General features: G+C 41.1%; 3 protein-coding genes across 3 annotated transcripts; 1 reads left to right on the top strand and 2 right to left on the bottom strand.

Annotated features, from left to right (window-relative positions):
* Window positions 1–46: 46 nt before the first annotated feature.
* Window positions 47–3,290, bottom strand: LOC138611576 (patched domain-containing protein 3-like). The gene is made up of 4 exons (XM_069684755.1): window positions 2,571–3,290; window positions 2,373–2,494; window positions 2,144–2,289; window positions 47–1,566 (listed from the first exon to the last, which is right to left on the bottom strand). The coding sequence occupies exons 1-4, from the start codon at window positions 3,288–3,290 to the stop codon at window positions 47–49; spliced, it is 2,508 nt and encodes an 835-aa protein (XP_069540856.1).
* A 1,404-nt stretch (window positions 3,291–4,694) lies between these two features.
* On the top strand, window positions 4,695–9,996 carry LOC138611462 (ras-related protein Rab-18-like). Its single transcript, XM_069684601.1, has 7 exons — window positions 4,695–4,877; window positions 5,271–5,326; window positions 5,433–5,494; window positions 6,452–6,524; window positions 6,877–6,995; window positions 7,838–7,904; window positions 8,559–9,996. The coding sequence occupies exons 1-7, from the start codon at window positions 4,810–4,812 to the stop codon at window positions 8,729–8,731; spliced, it is 618 nt and encodes a 205-aa protein (XP_069540702.1). The 5' UTR covers window positions 4,695–4,809; the 3' UTR covers window positions 8,732–9,996.
* A 2,594-nt stretch (window positions 9,997–12,590) lies between these two features.
* On the bottom strand, window positions 12,591–21,815 carry LOC138612142 (homeobox protein Mohawk-like). The gene is made up of 6 exons (XM_069685454.1): window positions 21,622–21,815; window positions 20,706–20,865; window positions 20,461–20,614; window positions 19,996–20,334; window positions 14,767–14,800; window positions 12,591–12,930 (listed from the first exon to the last, which is right to left on the bottom strand). Exons 1-6 carry the CDS (start codon window positions 21,813–21,815, stop codon window positions 12,591–12,593), a joined length of 1,221 nt encoding a protein of 406 aa, XP_069541555.1.
* Window positions 21,816–23,275: the final 1,460 nt, after the last annotated feature.

The following is a 23,275-nucleotide window of genomic DNA, read 5'->3' as shown; positions in this document are numbered from 1 at the left end:
AAGTTAGACTTCCAAATTGAAAGCACAAATTGGACATCCTTCCACTTCAAGGCCACTTCCAACAGGCCCCAAACAGAGTCAGAAACACTGGAATGAACACTAAACCATGCAGCAGCCCAAATGTAATCACAAGCAACACAATCTTAAAGAATGCCCTGAAGATGTAACTCCCAGACATGGACAGCACCACCACTCCTAAGATGGTGGACAGTGCTCCTTGCAGTATGGGATAGCCTAAACGTGCCAAGGCATCCTTAGCTTTCTCATTGACATCACTCTTTAGGCTGGAGACGAAAGCGTAAGAAATATGTGCTGAGAAATCGACAGAAAAACCGATGCACATGACCAGGTTGATCATGGAAATGGAGTCCAGGTTTACACCCCATTGTGCCATGAATCCGGTCACACCAACAATGACTGAACAGATTGCAAAGGCCACCCAAACAGAACAAAGAGGATTGGGTATCAGGACGAGCGAGACGACTAGCATCACAATCACGGCTACCAGGATGGTTTGGATAGTGCTGTCCCTAATGACGGTGTACTGGTCATAGTAGATGAACGCTGGATGGTACACCAGGAGATCTACTGGACATTCCTGTGCAGTTTTCCTGAGTCCAACCATCAGGTCCTTCATTGGGGTTTTGTTGAGTGTCTGGATGAAAAAGCGAGAGGCCTGAATCTCATTGTCTGCGGTCCGGTTGATATCGTCTTTGAACATGGAGTTACGTTCTAAGAAATGGTGCAAATGGGTTTGGAAGGCCTCTCGAGAACTTACATCGAGATTGGTTGCATTGGCGTACTCTTGAAAGGATAGAAACCAAGCCAAAGTGCCGTTGACAAAGTTCAGGCTTTCAAAGTTTGAAATGCACGAATGCAGATTCTTCTGTTCATCCTCAGCCCAGTACTGAAGCGGCTGCCTTACTGCTACCATCACGTTGCAGCTGTATTCAGAGAAGTAGTGCCTTTGATTGTTGTAGTAATCGAGGATGTAAGAATCGTCCAAAGCCAGGTTCCTGATATCGAGTCCTTCCTGTAAGGTCAAGCAACCATAGATACTAACAGCCAGGTAGCCTGCGTAAATGACAAACACCAACACTTTCATGTATTTGTGGGTCAGAAATGGCCCATAGTACCGCTCAAAACTCAGACTCATTGATTCCGTTTCTTCCTTTTCCGTGATTCGATCGTAGCTTCCACCAACACAGCAGATACCGAAAGCTTTGGAAGTCCTGGATGGTAGGTCTTCTGGGATTTTGGCACATGTGAACCAGTGCCTGTTCCCTGCTTCCCTCCGTCCATTCAATGCCATGCACGCCCCCAGGAACGTGATGCTGTACAAATAGCAGAAGCAAATAGAAACCCCAGCATACAGGCAGAAGGACCGGACTGAACCGAAGGGCGAGCTGCAGCCCAGGAAGAGAGCCAGAGCGTCCGTCAGGGTGGTGATGGAGATGGAGACGGCAGCTTCCCTGTAGGTTTCGGCTAGCCGGTCAGGGACGCTGTCCAGAACACGGGTCCTCTGCCAGCAAGAGATCATGATGAACATGTCATCCAGTCCAATACCTATGGATCAAAGGTCAGAGGAGAGGGGTTTTTAAAAACTTCTTTCGTTTTTTGTGCAAGGCCAGATAACGATAAAGTGAATCATGCTACTGTCAATTGCAATTTGCCACACTTCAGTAGAATGTCAAATAATTTGGGTTCTTCTTGTGAGACTTTGTTTTTCAAGGGCACTGTTCCTTAAAGCTGCTATAAGGAACTTTTGTTTTGTGTCCATTTGGCGACCCTGGTGGGCAAAGTACTGTAGTATGTCTTGTCTCTTCGCTGATCCTGTCCTGCAAATGTGTGTGTAGTCTCTAAATAAAAATCTCTTTCTACTTTACTATAACTGACTAATGTAACAGAAACTGTTGACCTTAGCAGGGAGAATGCAAATAAAAGGCCTTTTCATGCGACCACCAGTAATTTTCAGCCCGGCAGCCGCCATGACATGTTTAATAATTGAGGATTTAGAAGCTGAGAAATTGAGATTATCAGTGATTTAGTCTTATAATAATTAGACCTGGTCTAAAACATGTTAAGACTGAATTTAGTAATCCAATATGTGACCTAATGGACCTGGATGTTCAGCAGAACCTACCTAATATCATAAAAGGACAGGAGGCAACTGTCATCACGAAAGGTTGATTCATCAACAGCAGCAAACCAAAACCGCTCAGGACTGCTGGACCTGTGGAGAAAACCCCGCAGGAGGCCACCCACACCTTCGTCCTCACATTGTCCAACCTAGAGAAACAAAAACCTGAGATCAAAGAGAGACACGCACCCAAAATTGATTGCATAACATGTTCAGCGGATGTTTCACCAACCTCCAGCAGGATATGATTGAAAACGTGATGGCGATGGCGTAGGTGAGGGAGAACAAATAGATGACTGAAGCAGGAGATTTTTGGAACTCCCACTGCATTGACATGGAGGTGGAGTACGATACCTAGAAGAATAAGTAAATTAGAGACCATTTTAAACAAGAATAATTACAAAATAATGTTGTTGTAAGTCTTGCTTACCTTAATGGAAGTTGATGATGTGTTTGAAACCAGATTGATGAAGCTTTCCAACCAAAGGTCAGCTTTTGCTCTGCTGTCCTCACGTAAGTAGTAATGGAGCTGTATGGCTTTGGCACGTTCAACAACTGAGCTTTCATTGTGCAGTTTCACACTGCCAAGACTCAAATGTAAAGGAAAACTCTTAACATCAGAATAATACCACGGATATGTCAAATTGACTGCTCCTATTTTGTTCGCACTGTATTCAATAATATCTAAAAGGTCATTAGAGGAGCAGGATCCCATCACCTGAGCACAAACATCCACATATTCAAAGGACTGATTGTTAAACTGCACACTCATACTCCTCACTTTAAAGTCCAAGTCCAGGATGTGCTGAAGTGACGCCACAGTCAGAATATTCCTCTCACTTGTAGCTATGAAGGTCGCATAATTCCCAGCCGTGCTCAGTCTCAAACGTGAAAACATGGACTCGTTTCCTGGAAAGGTTTCTTGGATGTATTTTCTCTCCGTCTTGGCCGGTCCATCCACAGGTGTGAACTGCTCTTCGATGTCGTTTGACATTCTGTCCTCGAGGAAATAAAACCCGCTCCCCAGACTTGTCGAGAGAATGAGAGGGGTGATCAAGAACCACCAGGGATGACATCCGATAAAATGACCCAACATCTCAAAACAGATACGCAGAGGTCTCTCGATGCAGTCTGTGTGGAATCTGGCCATAGCTGCAAACCTTAAAACCTTGATATCTGATTGGTGTTAAAAAAAACTATTTAGTGTGACGCAAAGGAGCTGCTCCTTCTCTCACACATTTCAGACTTACATTGGAGAGACAACCTGCTGTATTTATTGTGCTGCAGACTCCCTTCAGCTCCTTCATGAGTTCAGATTTGCATAATAACAGGGTCGGCCCTCTCTGTAATGACCAGAAGCAGCAGAGGTTTGAGGAAAGGCTCAGTCAAAGACCCCATTGAGGAACAGTATAGGTGTAGTATGGCTCACTGGTTCTTGTCTAATACTCACTGCCTCTGGTTTACAATTGCTTAACCCTCAGGTGATTCCTTCTCATGGTTGAGGTAACGCTAAAATTTGGGGTCATTGAAGATTACTGAAATGTAGCAAAGGCACAGAACAAAGAGGTCTTATAATGTGTAATCCTTATTTAGACCATTCAAAGGCTCTCTACATGTCATTTGACAATAAAAATGAGAATAAATTATGTCCATCTACTTCTACTTCAGGATAAACTACACAAAATAATATGTAACATTTTTTTAAAGACATATACAAACCTATTTAAATCTGCTTTTAATCTGTGACCCCTCATTATTTTATTGTTGTAATTGTTTTCTTCTATTTACATATATATTTAACTGTAATTTCGGCACCTTGATTGTTATACACTCATTGCATTTACTGTCTTTGCTATTGTTTTAACATAAGATAAGATAGGATAGGATAAGACAGACTTTATTGTTACAACAGCTCAAAGTAAAGGACAGGGTGAAACAATTGATGGATAAAAAAGGCAAGACAAAAACACAATAAAATACAATAATAATATTTATAATAAAAAATATACACTATATACACCTTTCACTTATTGTGGATGGTTAAGTTTTTGTACATGGAAAGTGTATTTGAGTACTTTTTAAAGCACTATAAAAATAAAATGTGTTATTATTATTATTATTTTGGCAGTATGTCAACTTAAACTTTATAGAGATTCACAATCTAACATTCTGAAACTTTAAATCATTTTTTAGTATTATAAAACTGAATCAAAACAGTTTGATCACTGTTTTGAACTTAATTATTTTACCCCTGAGCAGCTGTATCACTCTTGTCAGTCTGTTTATTTTGAAATTTTGCATTCAATTTTATTTAATGCAATGTATTTTTAATATTAGTTTTAGTTAACCCCTTCTTTTTTTTTTTTGTTTACATTTTTTAATTAAAGATAGGAATATAAATACAGTTTTCTACATTGTATCAGGTACAAAGTAAAGACTACATCAATAAATAAATACTATACAGGTAACATATTCAGTGTAATGATTTAATCACATTTTATTTTGAAAACACGTTAACCTCCATGACGTCACGCGTCGCAGGTTGGGCGGAAGTTGCGCGAACAGCAGGCTGTCATCGGAGCAGCTAGCCGCCTGCTGCCCTGAAAAACAAGTGAAATTCATCGATAAAAGCGTTGACAAGTGGAAGTCAAACTAGCTCGCACGTCAACATGGATGAAGACGTGCTGACGACTCTGAAGCTGTTGATAATTGGAGAAAGTGGTGTCGGGAAGTCCAGGTTTGTCTGTGCTTGTAGCTAGCTCAGCAGCTAGCCTGTTGTGAATGTTGATATTCTTCTTGTTATGTAAGTTTTGTTTCCACTGCTCAGCAGCTGCTGCTGAAGCTAGCTGTAAGTGTTGTTGTTCTGTTCTTTACCTATGAAGGACAAATACTTCACAATTAGGTGACTAATAACGTTAACGTCACATAGACCGCTATAAAACTTTTGGAGTTGCTGTTTTTTTTGTTTGCTAATAAAAGTTGTCAACATAAAAACTATAACTGCACAGATGTTTTGATCTACCTGTAACTGAAAGAACAAAAGGCGGATTGAGCTTTTACTTAACTCAACAAGGCCTATTATACTGTGTGCTCTGCTTATTTACATAATTATCTTTATCTCCTTTAACAGTCTCCTCCTGAGGTTCACAGAGGATACTTTTGATCCAGAGCAGACAGCGACAATAGGTATTACACTTACACAGATGTATAATTACACAGACATAGGGAAACTACTGATCATTACAAAGACAAATTAAATGCCCTTTCTCTTGCCTCTCTCATAACTGATCAGGTGTGGATTTCAAAGTAAAGACACTCGCAATAGATGGGAACAAAGCAAAGCTGGCCATATGGGTAAGACTGATGTCATTAAGCTATTGTCTACTGTTGATCCGTGTTGGCAGGAAAAACATGATATACTACTGGCTCTCTCCGCTAGATGGCGACATCGCGCAGCCATGAAAAGAAACAGAAACGCACACACCTTTCTGCCGTGAGGCCCTGTCCCAAAAAACATACCATGCACAGTGAGGCCATAATTAAAGCTTACACTGAGCTCATTAAGACTTTAGTTATTTGTCTCCTAGCAAAAACGTATTTGTGCATTCTTTTCTTTTTTTTTTTTGCCTTAGTCATCCCGTTAATAAATAAATATTAAATACAATCAAGAAAAGGCTGAAGGATACAAACCGTTGCCATCACTTTGAGCCTACAGGTAATAACACTGTAGTTAGGTTCTGAGACCCTGCAGACTTATCAGGAACACATGTCAAAGTCCACATCTGTAAGGACTCTGGGACCTCGCTGGTGTTCCTATTGGTCTGAAAAGTTTATTATTCATGAGCATGCATTTTCGATAATATCGGCATGTCATCCGTAAAGCCGTTAAAGGCTCCAAAAGGCCCCGCATTAACATTTTTGCTGATATGACAGGATGATAAGATGACACTTGCGTTGACTTTACAGAATATCTAATGCCATTAACTACACACTCAGATCTAGAGGGTAGCAGTATGTACCTATAAAGAAAATACACACTTTATATTTAATTTCAGTTGTAGTCATTTTATTATTTTGCCTAGTTAATGTGTTCATTTGGTAAAGCATGCACTTTATACATTTTCCCGGTGGCAGTCATGATAAGAACAGGCATAATAATATGTTAATTCCACCGTGTAAGAGACTTGATTGTCTGCCATTAGATCAGCCAAATGAGGTTGAAAATATCTGCATATGGGATATTTGCAACTACTAATAATGTGCATTATTAATTATGAAGTCTTTTACTGATGTTAAACTTTTCTTTTGCAGGACACAGCTGGACAGGAGAGGTTTCGCACCCTGACGCCCAGCTACTACCGCGGTGCACAGGGAGTCATACTCGGTAAAAAGTGTTGCTTATAAAGCCTCTGAACACGTTCAGCACCAGACCTACAGACGTTTTCTCTTGCTACTATAAGAGTCACAAACACTCTCTGCTTTTCATAGAACTTTCAAGATGTGCTGTTTGTCCTAACTTGCTTTTTGTTTTCTTGTTACTTTACAAATGTTTTACTTGAAAATGAATGATACTGTGGGAATCAATGTAGGCCAGTTTAGTTAAAGACATCAGCTAAATGCACACAGGAGATAACAGCTGTATCCTTTTAATATTCTGATTAATAAACTGAAAATGTTATTTAACTTTTATGAAATATGAATCTAACTCTTCTTCCCTGTTTGGCTGGTTTTGACAGTGTATGACGTCACAAAGCGCGACACTTTTACGAAGCTTGAAAACTGGCTGAACGAACTGGAGACCTACACAACTCGCAATGATATAGTAAAAATGCTTGTTGGGAACAAAATTGATATGGTGAGTCTTACATGGCAAGTTCAAACCGAGTTGCCAATGTCCCATGGTCCCTTTTAACAGATTTGTGGTCATTTATGTTCAGGAAAATGCAGTGTAAAGGCTCAAAAAACGCCTTAAGGGCCTTTTATAATGCTAATTTCAAGCTCCATGTTTCATTCTGTGATACCTGTGGAGTAGCTTAGCATAATTTACAGTTATCCCTGTTAACTGTTGCTATGTGCAGGCCCTCATACAGCCTATGCCTGAAGCGACTCAGTCAGCTATATCCCTTTAAATGGCCAGTTCGCCGATTTCCAACCTCAGTCCTATCATGCTATTATGGGGAGCTAATGCCATTATGGTAGAAAAATACCTATCCGCTCCAATGGGCCCTGGAAAACCTCCGCCAGACTACGAAAAACGTGTAATCTGGCAGAGGCCAGGGAGCTTGCTAAACTACACTTCCTCAATCTAGGACGCCTGCCGATGTCGTGTCTCGTTCAAAATCGTCAGGTTTGAAATGTAGACTGCCGACCTGAAGATGTTTTAGACGATCCACTGGTATATTATTGCCGTATTTCAGATTCTGTAGAAACCTCTGTTCTGTTGGAACTTCACCCATGTTTAGTCTAGACATCGTCTTAAAATGTGAAACAGTATAATACCCCCTCTTTAATGTGAACACTTCCTTTATTCATACCTCTCACATTATTTATAATATTGAAAATTCAAAATCATAAAGCACCAGAAATGCTCAAAAGTGTTTCAAAAATGTGCTAACCAAGCACAAGTGTTGTTACATGTGTAGTACGTGATGTTTAATCCTGTATGAATGTGTAACAGGATGTCTGTTTGGTTTTCAGGACGACCGTGAAGTGGACCGGAACGAGGGGCTGAAGTTTGCAAGGAAACACTCGATGCTTTTTATTGGTAAGTATCCATGTTAGTGTAAGCATCAGACATGGTCATTTAGACTAATAGAGCCATAAAATGTAGCTTAGAGCCATGAAAACGCACCATTCTCTACTTAAAGTCAGGGCTAAATTGCGTAGTTGGAACCAGTCAAGACATCACTCAGTAGATTGTGCTTTCAGTTTTGGTTTTTTGGCGTTTTGGAGTTTCTACTGTCAGATCTGAGTTTAAAGATGCAGCCGCTCCAGCAGCAGAACTGCATTATGATTAACATCTAGCGAGCTTTCATTTAACAGATCCATGTCTACACGTGTTCCTGATTCTCATCTGCAATCGGCCGCTCTCTGGGAAATTAGGTTAACGTTTCTGTGGAGTTTCCATTTTAAAGGGGCTAAATGAAGGGGTTTAGAGAGGGGTTGGGCAAGAAGAAGACGAGGATTTAATCTGTTATGAGGATGTCTTCATCCCACTGGATGCCTGCTGCCTCTTTAATGAAGACATTTCATACTTTAAATGTCATGTTTGTGCACACATGGATGTTTTTAAATCTGACTGTTTTTAAAAAAAAGAAAGATGTTATGCTCAGTGTCGGTTTTTGTTTTTAAAAAGTGCTCTTACAGCTAAATTGTTTGATCTTTTAAATCTCTGCAACCCTTTTTTTCCTTTGTGCAGAGGCCAGCGCAAAGACCAAAGATGGCGTCCAGTGTGCCTTTGAGGAGCTGGTGGAGAAGATCCTCCAGACTCCGGGGCTGTGGGAGAGTGAAAACCAGAGTCCGAGGATCCGCCTGGGGGAGCAGGAGCAGGGCGGAGGCCGGGCGTGTGGAGGATACTGCTCCATACCCTGAATGTGGACTGAACCAAAAAAAGCACCACCCTGATAGGAACGACTACGGACCAGAAACAGAGCGCGAAAAAGAGAGAGCTGGAACTAGATGAGTACTTTAAAAAAAGTTGGAGTAGTTCTGTCGGTCGAGAAGACTTTGCCGTTTGCACACTTCCTTTTCAACCGTGTATCACTACTTTCTATTTAAAACATGAATGAAGCATAGTGGAAAAAAACGCCTCTTGTCTAAGGAAGTATAGAGTTTTAAATTGACATGCCAAGTGTACGTCATACGAGTACATGTCTGGTTTGAATTTATCTTATTGGCAGCAGTGATTCTGCCGTACATTAAGGCAGCAGGTTAATAGCATAGTGCCTGTGACATGAACCAATTTGTAGGTTAGAGTGCACAGCTTGTCAAACTAAATGATTCGTTATAATCAATAAAGAAGTCTCCCTGCTTCTATGTATCTGCAAATTTAAAGTATTGAATGTTCTCCGCTGTGTACACTTCCAGCTTTATCTCGTATTTACATGATTTGGATTGAGGAAAGTGCAGGAAGAGACAATGATGTGTCGGCATCCGTTTAAAGTCATTTTGCACCACAGCACTGTGAATGCTCCCAAATAAGACATTTCAAAACAGACCCCAGTTACTGACCTCGTTTCACTCTTACTGTTCCTCCAATTATTATTTCTTTGATGGCAATTTCCATCAAATTCTGCGGATGTAAAGAGGCGTTCAAGTGAACCGACTTCCTGGTTTTCTTTTTTTCATGTAAAAACCGAGACAAGTAATCATCTTTGTCTTGGAGGATTTACTCCAACCGAACCTGTTTTATTTTGTTTGTTTGCATGTCTAATCTGGACCGTAACAGCTACAGGTATAAGGTTTACAGTATTAGGAGCTCTTATAATAAAGTGACATCAAATTTAGGCCCATCTGCTCTTTCAGAATCGTCTCAGCTTCACCCTGTAAGTTTTCCTTTCATTTATTTAGCAGCTTTTGAGTGGTTTGGTCTCTATCATGAAGGCATTTCTCACACATTATAGCATACGAGCATTCCTTGTATTGTTATTTGTTTCTATTACTTTTATTTGTTTAAATTAATGTTGACCTTTCCCCGCCTTTCTGCCTGCGTCTTTTCCCTGTTGCTTTTGCTGTGCATCTGTTTGAATCATATAAAGCAATATGTTAAATTGCCTTAACATTGAAAGACATTCAATAGGGTTATGGTCCAGTTACGTGTGTAAGGTTTCAAAACTGAAATAAAGACCTCAAGTTGACTACCTGTTGTTTAATTGACATTTGAGAGCTGCCGTTTAATACCCATGTTGTGTAGAAGCCCGCTTTAATCAGGAGAAGTGAGCTCCTCTTTCCACAATACTTTGTTGATGACTCGTCTCTCATAAATGCAAGACTAAAAACATACTTTGACCAAATCTGGGACACGGTTGGAAAATTCCTGTTAATCGTGTTTTGTGAAATAGTCCCGGAGGACAGCTGATTACAAGCTTATGTTTGGTGTCAGGACGTCCCCACATGGAACTGGATGCTCACCGCACGTCTCTCTGCAGCGGCCGAGTATCAAACGTTCCCCTGAGGCTTATTGTGTCTCTTTATTTCCAATAACATTACGTTTCTGGCAGTCGACGCTAAGTTGAGGTTTGGAAATTCCTTAGATCTAATTTGGCATGCATGTTGTGTTTTTAACATCAGAAACAGATGACAGCTGTGTTTCTCATCCACGCTAATGATATTTGCTGTTCAGGGAAATACAGAGATAGAATATCATGTTCCTCACAGATACACAGTGCAGCTTATATCATCATGTTGAAATATCATCAAGAACTCTTCCATATTCTTAAACATGCATTAGCTTACATTAATGGTGCCCAGGGGGGCAGCAGAAACGAGCTGTAAACACAACACTGACATCACTATTTAGCAAAATATGGGAACTCCTTAGCTAGCAGCAGCCGATGTACGCACACAGCTTACTTGAAGCAACACCACTAACATTTAGAGTCGTATTTATTTCGACGTGACGACTTAAAGTGCAATTTACACTGCGAACAGCTCTATCTTGTGCTGATGATGTCATTTGGAGCCAGAGTCTGGGCAGCAGAGATCAGCTGGTGGAGCTGCAGTATTGATGTGCCGCCCCTTCAGCTAACCAAAACATTTAACTTACCCAAAAAAACAGCAAAGATCCCGCACGTCTGCAAAGTCAACAGCAGAGCAGCTTCTTACTCTGCGTTCACGCCGAACGCGAAGCGAATATTCACCTAGCGTTACTCGCGCAAGTTTGACCACCGGATCAAAATTTGCCCTTCACTTCCGGAATGGAGGAGAGGAAGCAGTGCTTATCTCCATGGTTACCAACGGCGTCAGGAGAATCTGGATGTTGATAGGCTTTCGCTACACCACGTGACGCGAATTTGCCGGGGAAGTTCAATTTTTTCAACTCACGTTGCGTCATTGCATTGACTTTGTATGTAATTTCGCCGCAGATTTGCGTCTATTCACGTTCGGTGTGAACGCACAGTTACAGTATGTTGGTCTGAATGAGATATTCACCGATATGTAAACTTCAATGACTGGAGTGATTGTTTTAGTTCCGTCTCCTCTCGTCGTTCCTCCTCCACTCTGCTAATCAGGAACAGATCGGCTGCAGGAGCCGTATTTGTCAACAGAGCTGTCAATCATCATTTTTACAGCATCAATAACTAATTAAAACTAAACTCTTGGACGTAAATCAGCGTGATAAGAACTAACTATAATGACAGAAACCATGTTTGAGAAAAATATATTTGATGTGTATTTTGATTTTATAGTTTGACTCATGTCCCATCTGTTAACATGGAGGAGGCGGGCTTTATGACCTATACTGCAGCCAGTCAGCAGGGGGCGATAGAGAGGGTTTGGCTTCACTTTTAGGGAGCTGTCATGTCGTCCATCTTTTTATAGTTTATGGCTTCCACTTAGCTAAGCTTTTTAGCTAGCTTCTAAATGCTCTATGTTCACTGGCTAGCTAGAAGCTAGCTTTGTTAGCCAATCTGTACAGAATGAGCCAAAGTCTGTTTTTAGCACTTTGTCTCTAAAAGCAGTAACAGCTGCTTGATGTGGCAGAAAATGACATTATAAGTGCTGTGAGAGTGAACCACAGCAGTAAAACTGTTCCTGCAACGTGTCCCATGTGAGTTTTTAGCCTCTTATCTCATGTTTTACAAGCTTATGCTGATTTACTGACATGAACCTCAACAAATATCAAAAATTGCTCATGTCCAACAATTCTGTGAATCATTTATCTGAATCGGTGCTCTTTATAAGAAGACCTTTAATCACTGCGGTTTGCTTGAATCTCTGTCTCCCTGCTCAGCTCAGGATGCCAGCCTTTGGCCTTTAGTAGTACAATTCAGAAATCTATTTGAAAGGATGTAATGATAATCCGAGATCCACAATTGCACACATGAAAACTACCACTAAATACAACTTAGTAAAACTGTGCAGCTGCAGCCCCTGTTGAGGATGATTGATTGATTTGAAGCAAACGACTGGTCAAAAGATTTCACATTGGGTTTATTCAAATAGCTGCTGTCAAACTTTAGCATTGGATGATAATCCAGTCTCGTGGAAGTTAATATAACTTACTGCAACAGATGGCGACAGGAAGACGTTAGAAACATGGCAAAACAGTACAAAATATTCAGCTGAGTTCGGTCAGTTTTTCCATCTCAGATTGTAAAAATGATTGAAAATGTCAAAGTGTATCAGCATTAGAAAGTAACAAGAGGCTGTACATATAATTCAAGGCACTTTAACATCTGGTATTCCTATATGGAACGATGTGCTCAGACCGGACGCTCAAATAAAATGCCTACACGCTGTTAGCCAGCGCCACGTTAACAGTCTGGACCTCAGAGATGTGAGAGGACTTCTGGATGATGCGGCTGGTCAGAGTGGGCCCCGTGGTGCAGCTCTGCCTCAAAGCAGCAGGGGCTCTTGTGACACCCATGCAGTCTATGATAGTGGTCCTCGTGAAGGAGAAGGGCTCTCTTGCGCAGCTCTGCCCTGTGACAGCGCCGGGTACCGTAACGCGGCTCTGTTCCGCCGTGCAGCTCGGCCCCTGGGCCAAGTCGGTCAGAGCCACGGCGGCGTGGATCTCCCTCCAGCCCTGATCCACTCGTCTCTGCTGGACTCGCTCCTGCTGCTGAACACTGTTAAAGAAATCAGAGGTACATGAATTTTATGCTGAAATATCCTGTAACATTTTACGTCCTAGAACTAATCAATTACTCAGACAGGCTTAATAAAATCTAGTGAGGTTGAAACTTGGAAAGACTGCTTTAGTTTAAGTGCAACTGACTGCTGAAATATAACACAGCAACTCCTTGCTTTCAAATACACTTTTTATACATTTTAGAATTGTATTTATTTTGTATTAAATATTTATTTGTAAGGGGACGAGTATGTAACATACGTATAACACACTGTACAGCCTTAGCTAATTTGCAGTGCCCTAAATTGTCCTTTAAAACACATAAAATCAACAACAAATACCATCCAACCTCTATTGGAAATGATTTAACATAACTTAATTTGTTTCCACTTGAATTACTTAATATAATTTATAATGTAATAATTGTATCTATCAAAAAAAACTATTTTAATGGCCTTTTATTTTGCTAATTCTGTCCTTTCCTGTTGTCTGTTTCTGACATCTCTTTTCTAGGTTTCTGTAATTGACTCAATGCCATGTTAATGTGGGTCGCACCTCTGGATCAACTGAGTATAAATAAAGGTTGGTTGATTGACCTCTATATTAAGCTGGATAAAAACTTTTGAATCGCCTTTTTAGAGACCTAAAGCAGGAATGGTGTATTTGCTTGGATCTCGATATAAAGACAGAAGAATAAATCAGTGTAAACTGTAAAAAAAACTTGTTGTTTGAACTAAAAAAAGTGTCCGGGCTTATTGCCAAACTAGGATGCAAACCAGGGACCTTCAAGATGTGAAGCAGTAGCACAACAACTTGATGTAATATCATCAATTATACAGGGATGCAAACTCCTCACCTTTCGGCTAAATCTGCCGTTTTGAGATCAAAATAGATCACCAACAAGATTTGAGTTGACTTGAGTGTGTTCATAAGTTTGAATGTCAGCTGTTAAATATAAAATAATAAAATTAAAACTTTCTGTCTAACTATCAAGTATGTACGCAGCGCAAACTGGGAATCATGATTGGACGACTCAAAAAGCTCCCCGGTATGTGATTGTCATGATTGGATGACTGGCTGTCAGTCAAAGTCCTCGCTATGGCAACACGATCAACACAATCAAAGCCCCCAAAGAGAAGCCTCATCAGTCGTACTCGTTACTACTCAATACGGTCTCAGAGCAGACCATCATCATGGCTGCGTCTGTGCCAAGATAATACAGATACAATTCACTTCATACTTTTTGAAAAGGTTATATGAACTGGTCAATAATATCATTATTAGACGAGCTACTAACACCTTGTCTTTTCTCTTTATAAAGTGCTGCATCTTGGGTGGAAAAAAGGGACTTGACCTGGGACTTGACTTGCCTTAACTAAGGACTCGACTTGACTTGATCAAGAAAAAATGACTCGAGACTTGCTTGAGACTTGAACAAAGGTGATTTGGTCACAACACTGTTATTTTATCAATAAGTTTGTAGGGTTGTTGTTAGAATGAGTTTTCAGGCAGATACACATTTACTTAAAAGTAACTAGAAATGAGCATGTAACACAAAATCTTTCTCCTGGGGAGCATGCTCACGGACCACCCTAGTTGTGGCAGGTTTTCTCTATCCACGCAATGTTCTCACCTTTTTTACCCCTCACCTGTTTGCATCCCTGATTATATATACAGCATATGAGTCAACTTCATTATGAGGTATATCCTTTTGACTCACATTGTAAATTTTAATTGAATCATTTTAGTAAGTTGAAACCTAAAGGGTATTTATTTTCAAGCTGATGAAAGCTGAAAAATGCAAACAGCTGATTTGATGAGAAATGAAACGTACCTGTCACATTTAGCTGAAGAAAAATCCACTGTATCTGCAAGAGAGAAGAAATATTATCTAAATATGCAAACAGAATATTCTCAGGATATTTGGTTGGATATGTCAGAGATAAATTGTATTATTTTTGAATGAGAGCATGCAGCATGTGCGAGTATTTATGTGCTTGTGCATGCTAAGATACTTCCAAATGTGTGTGTATGTCTGAATATTAGTGCATGTGTGTATACAGTTACTACTTGTCAGTACGTCTGTCTGGATGTTTCTTACAGTGCCAGAAACGTCTGACTCAGTGGCGTGCCTGTGCTCAGCGACTCGGGCCAAAACAAACACAATGCAGAGTTTCTCCCGAGCTTTTGAGAGGGAAAAAATCTGATATCTGCAACGTGTCATGAGGACTGACTGTGTTTTCTGCAAGCACCTGTTAAATTATTCTACTGTATGTCATTTCTTTTTCAGAATCTGTCCCTAAGCATCTCTGTCCTTTTGTAACAAGGCCTGAAAAGCACTTAGTAAAACGTCTTATTACCAGGAGAAAGGGTCGCTCTTTTCTCTCACAGTGCCCTGAAATGAGGCTTCAGTATCTCTGGCTGCATCAGAAGCAGGCGCAGGATAAATGGGACTTTGGAGTAATATTAAATTGCTTGCACAACTCCTGTTTGTGGTCAGGGCATAAGCGTGCGTTATATGTCGAACATATTTTCCATTTTAGTTTTGGATTATTGCCTTCATTCATTGGAGCAGATAGACGCTGGTCAAACTGGATCTTTCTTCAGACGGGGAAATTAAAGGCCCTCTGTGAAACACAGTCTTTCAACGCTAACGGGCCGAAACATCCCCGTCTCTGATTTCTTCAGCCGCGCTGGAGCCAAAAGCAACTACTTATTGATAGTAAATCATTTTTCTGTTTTATGCTATTTTGCTACTGAACGTCCCTGAGAATTTCTCTCTTTAGCCAAAAGATTGTTCGCCAAGAAAGTACTTTAGTACCTCTGTTGTGTTTTTATTAGCAAGAAAAAACATTATTCTACCTCTGGTGAGTCTCAGATTTACAGCAGGAATCAGTTGCAACTAAATTTTACAAGGCGTAATGAAGCTGCCTGCTTTTGATATTAGAGCGGGCTGCTAGCGTGACTGTGAGAAATTCATATTCACAGGACGCTAACAGGGAAGATATCACGATTGTTTTTGTAAGAAAAACATGAGTAAAACTGCTACTTGTCAATTTTGCAGGTTGCTTTTTTTAACAGATTAAACAATGCGACAGTGTGTTAATGAGTGAATTTGAAGTGCTGGTTGGCAGCTATTTACACCTTGACTGAGCCAGACTAGCTGTTTCCTTCTGTCTCCAGTGTTTATGCTAAGCTAAGCTAATCGTTTCCTGGCTCCAGGTTCGTATTCAAGGGATAGTCTCTAGATTTCAGCCATATCTCTTTTAGCTTTCTACTTCATCCTTTAATGAATTTGTGACCTTTTATGTCTTTATTGACAGAGTGGATAGTGTCGATAACAGGATGAGAGAGTGGGGATGGGAAGCGCGATTTAACCGCTAAGCTAAACCGGCGCCTCTCTCTCTTATCTTTCTACCTGCAGTGAGGTATAAGGTATAAAAAATGCCCACACTTGTTGATATTTTCAGTTTCTCCGGGATGTAACTTGACACAGCCGCCAAATTTGTAGTTCTGTGGGTACTTAGCCAACATTTAACAACAAGCTACTTTAGCTAGGATTTGTAGTTTCTTCCTTCGCTTGAACTGTAAACTAGCTACTTTCCAAATGTAAAAATGGCGTTCGAAAATATGAATGCAGAGCATGTTGCACAGGGATTCAATTTACAGATTTTTGGCTGGCTGGTTATTGAGTTGAAGCTGGAGTAGACGGCGTAAAAAATGCAGCGGAAAGAGGCAGTGCATCCTAGTACATGTTAGCACTGCTTGCACGGACATGAGAGCAGGAGAACTCTTGGTCGATATAACAAGTAGGCTATTGAGGACCTTATTGCATCAACAAGATATTTTGCATTTACATGAAACACAGGAAAAATTCTCCCTTGAAATAACAAATATGCGAGTCGTATAAATGGTCTCTCTGCAAATAACTGAATTCGTGGACAACTGAAACTTGGACAACTTACCCTATGGGGTTTTGGGATTTGGCCTTCTATTTCTACCAGGCGACCAAAGATACAGATCTGTATCTGTGCCCAATTCCCTGACCCACGTAGCCTATTAACGCGGTATAATGTCTGCATGAACTGGTGTTTAAATCCCTTCATGACCCGCAGTCAGACTCTCAGTGATTGCACAGGTGTGTCCTTGGGATGCACACTGGAAAACAACTGTGTGCTGAGAAAATATCGCAGCTCTTTATTTCCTCGATGGGGATATTTATTTGCGAACAAGAGAGTCTCCTCTCAGCATGCCTGTTTTTATTTGAGACAGAATGGGCAGAAAAACGCAGCTAGGAGTTTGTCCAGATATGTTTTCAGCGGCTCTGCGTCCAATAAAACACGATTCTGGTCACATTTATGGCTCTCCAGCTTCTTCAGAGGAAATACTGAAGGTGATGCGGGGCCGTATAATATGGTGTAAACAGCCTCACATTTCTGTGCATTAAACAGTAACATGCACTATTCCATTACACTTTTACTGTCCGTGGGACTCAGACTGATATGTGTAAAGTTTCCTTGTTGTGGCATCATTTACTGGTCCATCACTTGAGCTTTAGAGGCTGTTTAAATCGTCTCCCGGGCGGAGTATAAACGTGTTAATGGTGTCAGAGCCTGTCATGACTCTGGCAGCTTGACTTTCCACTTCACCTCCACAGAGGAGCCGTCCTGGGTCACAAACACCCTTAATATGACCAGCAGGGAGACATTAAAGTTTGCACAAACATTTCGACACTGTGTGCTGCCCACAGAGTGTGTGTGATGATGACATCAAGACACCTCCATGTACTCCAAAAGAAATATGATTTGAAGTGAGAGAGTAATTACATGCTTGAAGGGAAAGTGTAACATTTTTGGAAATGTGTGTAAGAACATGAGAAGATTGATATCACTCTCATGTCAGTACGCTAATTATGTAGATTAAGCCAGCAGCAATAAGGGCCTGTGTCCACGAACAGCGTTTTTTTGCGCCCATGTCGTCAATTTCAGAGCGCTTCCCACTGTTGCTAGATAACAAAAGTTGTCTGGTGGCACTTCGGCTTCCCTCTGTAGTGTCTGTTTTATTGCTCTTTAAATCTTCTTCAAAAAAACAGAAGGATTAGCTTCACCTATGTTATTGTTGTTGATATCAGAAGTCCCGCCCCTTCTTGATTTTGATTGGTCGGTGTGGGAGAAGTGACATTGACGAGTGCCGCGGTGTTCCAAAAGTTTAACTATTTTCAACTGAGAGCGCTGTGACAAGAAACAGCTGACGCCGAGGTTGGTTTTGTTCTTAAGATGCTAAGTGCTAAAAATGCTAAACTGCGTTTGTTTTGTATAGAAAACAGGTGCTGCTAGCGCAAAATACGTTAGTGGACATTAGTCTAGCTTAGCATAAACACTGAAAATAGTGGAAAATATAGTCTGGCTCCGTTCAGAGATAAAAAAAAATACTCAGCTTACCAGTCAAGCTCACTAATAACTATATCTCCTTTATTTAATCTAAGAACTTTCCGGTGGTAAGGTGGTAAACCGCTACTTGTCTTTTTTTACACTCCAATACTTTGAACTGATAAAACAAACAAGATGTGAAGTGCTATTTAATTAGCTAAAGAGTCAAGAGTTAGCAGATTTTGTTACTTTTGGACAGAGTCAGCCAGCTAGCTAGCTGTTTCCTCCTGTTTCCAGCTAAGAGCTTGGGACTTAGCACACAGATAGCAGACAGCTAGCTCTCTGCAAGAACTGAAATCCATTTTTTCCCCCAAAATGTCTAGGTGTTGTCTTAAAATGCATGTACATGGGAATCTTTGTATTATTATTATTTAACATGAAAACTAATTAAAATAGTTTAAGCAAGACAGTGTATTTTATGAGCTAAATACTTATACAATCGACACAATCGTGTTAAAATGATGTATAACCCTTATCTGTGGCCCAATGGGAGATTAACTAAGATTCCAGGATATAGATTAAACCTTGTCAGAGACTATAATAACATTAATTATATAACCTTTAAAGTGGAACCAGGATGTTGTGCCTGTTAAAGTGGTTATAAAACAATAAAAAGGACCTTAGAGCAGACGTTGCTTAACTTTACAGTGAGACTTATTTGTTATGCTAAAGAGTAGAAATGGATTCAAGAATCTTTTCACAGCTCTCATGACATAATGTAAATTTGGATTGATTTTGAGTTGCCGAGTGTCACTGGGGAGTATCCGCCTGCCAAAGCACACATGAGTGAAGGAAGCAAAGCTTCAGCCTCGGATGGATATTAGCTGTTCGCTCTGCGTTTCCTCACAGCTGAGTGGCAGCTCTGACAGTCCTTGCATTCGACGTCTTCACTGACAGACTGCTCCATTTCTACGTTTGGCCGAGGTTTCCTCTTCTCACCCGGGGAAGAATAAAGTCTCAGACGTTCTGTAATTGTCCTTGAGACTGGACTGGACATTTCCACCATGGCAAGAAGCTGGAGCGGAACAAATGGCACATTCTCGTATATGGAAATGATATTTGCGGTGAGCAGCGGCAGCCAGCGCGAGCTCCATCCAATTTTAAAATGAGGGATTTCAGCGTCTGCGTGGGTCTTTATTAGTAATGTTTGTAAAGGTTTGGCTCCTGTACCTCAGCGGGTTTGAGGGTTGTCAGAGTGCTGGGCTCCCTGTAGGTCTGAAAGGGCACCCAGGTGTCAAGTTTTGCTGTAACTTTATAATTGAATCTCGCTGAGCTTCTGACTTTCAGAGTATTGCCAGAGATTTATTAATGTCAGGGAGCTCTGAGGAGCCGTGTGGAAGTTTCTGTACGGTCTGTTCTTATTTAACTGTACACTGTGGTGTGGTTAAAATGAACTGAGGGGAAGCAGGCTAGTTAAAGTGTCACTTTAGCTCACAGTCAACATAAATCTGCAATTAACAAGGAAGATGCTTTAATGATTTCTGTGGACAGAGGGAGCCATCATCTCTTTTACTCCCAATCTATGTTCTATTTACGTAACTTAATATGATCAAATGGATACAATCAGTTTATTTCATGCTTTCCTGATTCTATTTCAGCATGTTGAGTGCATATTTTGTTTTCTCATCTCTCACCCATGTGGTAGACAAAGTTGGCCTCCGTTTCGTACGACGACGCCGGGGAAACAACATCTCGATCGCACTCGTTGGAGCTGAACGATTCAGAGTGGCTCCTCCCCCTGCAGGCGGAGACGACGCCGTCGGCCTTTGCTGCCATCATGTGCCGCAGGGTGTCGTTCAGGTAGCGGTTCAGCAAACTGCTCTTGTACTTGGACGGGGGCGAGGCGCTGTCGTCACTGTTGGCAGAGTCGGCCATGGCGAGGACGCTGCCCTGTTTCTGGAGCGCGCTCTGGTGGGAAGATGACCTGCCAAAGTCTGATTGGCTGATGGGAGTTTGTAAGGGGCACTCTTCATCTGCAGGAGAGGAGACAAACCTGTGACTTCTTCCATTTTAATCTCACTCAAATGAGTCATAAAAATATAGAAAATATATATTAATTATAACTTAAATATGCTACAGAATGAGACTGTAGTTCATACCATCTGATTGGGTCTCGTCACTGCACACGCTCAGTCTCTCAGCGTTCCCCTGGATGTATTTATTGTACAGTTTGATCCTCAGGGCCCAGCTCAGGTCTGGCTGTCTCACTGTGTTCTTCAGCCTCCGCCGCGCGTTTGCAAACCAGTTTGAAACCTGCACAGGTGCATCTTATTATAGTCCCAGATTTAATTAAACCCACAAAACTCAACATTAACACATCACTGCATTCAAACTCGCCTCTTACCTGCACTAACGTCATGTGTGAGCCGAGAGCCAGCAGCACCTTCTCAGTCTTGGTCGGGTACGGGTTGTCCCTGTGTTTGTACAGCCAATGCTTCAGGGGTCGAGCCATGTCCTGCAGCACCTGTCTCTTGTGGCGAACTTTGACCCCACTCAGACGGGACCTGGAGGAATCAGAAGGTGCCAAATAGATTTACGAAGACCACCTACAATCCCCTTAAACTTTTATGTGTAAAGCTCTTAATAAAAATCTTTCCCTTGAAATAAGGTCAGGTTAGATAATTAGCTTTGCTTTTGAATGACTTTTGACTGCATTTTAAGTATTTTTACAAAGCCAGACATGTTTTGGTACACGGATGAAGACCATTTTTTAATTTTATTTTAATGTTATAATTTGGCTACTTTTGTTTTAGACCTTTGACGAACCGTCAGCATGGTTATTTATTTGATATTAACTGTAATCTATGTGTCTACTTGGGTCTCTGGGCTGTTTTTTTTGCTTAAAATTGGTGTCTTGTAGCCTGTTTTGTGCTGGGTGTATTACCAAATCAATGTTATGTTGTGTTTCTTTCCTTGAGCAGGGACGATGCACAAAGAACATTAACCTTATATAAAACAAGGAGAGATGTACTGTACCGGGTTTTAGTCTCTGGGCAAGTAAGTAAAATAATAAAATAGACATGAAAAGAGTACAAAATACTTCCCCCCACCCCCCAAACAAACAAGATTACACACAAAACCAGACATTTAAGAGCACCCTGACCCACACTCACACACAAATAGACATTAAAAGAGCCCTCGTCAATCACACAACAGCTTAAAGGTACTGATTACAACTGTTGCACAAAATAGGACAACCTGTTTAGCTTTTAATCATGCCATCAAAGCAGTAATTCCGACTCAAAGAAAGAAAGACATACCCGTATCTTCTGTACTTGACGGTGGAGTCGGTCTCAGTGGTGTCGTTGCATCGCAGCAGGTCCGTCGTGCTCTGTCCGTCTGTTAAACTGCTCTGAGGTAAGTCTACACAGCTCAGCCTGCTCCTCTCCTCTGCTCTCCTGCTGTCCTCCAAACGAACGAGAGCACCAGACCTCATCGCAGACACTTTGTTCATTGTTAAACACAAAGGTTAGTCCTCAATCAACAGGTGCATCAGTAGACTTCCAGGTGTAGACGGAAGCAGCAGATTCCCATCCTGGATGCACTCGTAAACGTGATTAAAAAAAGTGATCCTTGTGTTTCTCTCCGAGCAGACGGATGAAGATGATGACAGACTCTTTGGAGAGAATAATGTTTGAAAAGTCAGAGGATGTTGTCTGGTTTAGTTGAGCAGCGAGAGGAGAGTTCAAATAACCTGCTGCTCTGCTTTCTATTGGCTTTCCTGTCGTCCAATCCCTGCTGAGGAGAGCTGTGTGAGGAAAACCACGCAGAGCACCCCAGTCCTGATAAATACTGCAAACAGTATGAATATCAACATAGGTGGTTGTTAGACTTTCTAGTAAAGATTTTATGTAGATTTTGCTAGGAAGTCTCACACGAGGCACATAAATCTATCGCGGTTTTACCAAAAAATCTTGTCAGCAAATAACATGTTTTAGCAGGGCATTGTGGAAATTTATGTGTGTAATAACACGGTTGCTAATAACCAGCAAAACCACCAAACTGTGCCTCACTTAGGCAGTGAGTCCCGCTGAGTAGAGATGGGTTTCAGTACAAATTGGCTCATTATAAAGTCAACACAAACACTGGAAAATGAAATAGATCCTTGCATGTGTATTTCACAGATGTAGTAGTCAAAAAGTGGGTTAGCATGTGCGTTTGAGTGTCACAGTTGTGCATCTTTAAAGAGCAGCTCCAGCCTTGTTTTAAGACATATAGCTACAATGCTCTGCTTGAAATAATAAATTGTCTGTTTTTTCTGCGAAATGTATTTAATTACCTTGTAAAAATCCTCCCAAGGCATCTCCTCCTTCCCCAATCTGCATAGACACCGTCCACTATGCACATTTCTAACCGCCCCCTCTGTCGCAAAAACAAAGCACGTCTCTGCCATCGTTTATTGGAACTTGTTGAAACTTAGCTAGCCTGAAATGTAGTAATTAGCGGTAGTAACATTAACGTTAGTAGTCAGTAGTGAGTTTGCAAAAGTTACAATGACGGTACAGCAGGCTGGCGCATCGCTGAAGTGGTTGCCATAGGTTACACATATGCATAGCGTCACCCAGTCCATTAACGGGATTGGCTCCTTAGGTTTGCGACGTCTCAAACCTGCCAATCTGAAAACGTGTTGTTCAGCCTGTCCTTGGTACACTGCAGTTTAACAGCAGACAGGCCCAGCCATGGAGATGACTGCTCATGTTGTCCCTGATATGTCTTGTAGCACATGAGAAACACCACATGGAGATGCCCACAACCTCAATTTTAGAGGGCTTCTCAATGGCACTTACTGTTGCTAGGTGACGAAAGTTGTCTGGCAGCACTTCCGCCTCCCATAGTAATGATCGTTAAGTCTGTTTTAAAATGCTCTGTATGCTTTAATTCAATAAAAATTTATAAAAAAAACATAAAAACAAT

Source organism: Semicossyphus pulcher, unplaced genomic scaffold (assembly GCF_022749685.1).
Source record: "Semicossyphus pulcher isolate SPU_LCO1_2020_fin unplaced genomic scaffold, fSemPul1.0.p SCAF_7, whole genome shotgun sequence".
In the NCBI taxonomy this organism is placed as follows: domain Eukaryota; kingdom Metazoa; phylum Chordata; class Actinopteri; order Labriformes; family Labridae; genus Semicossyphus; species Semicossyphus pulcher.
The sequence above is the reverse complement of the archived record's forward strand: the minus strand, read 5'-3'. Positions and strand labels throughout refer to the sequence as shown.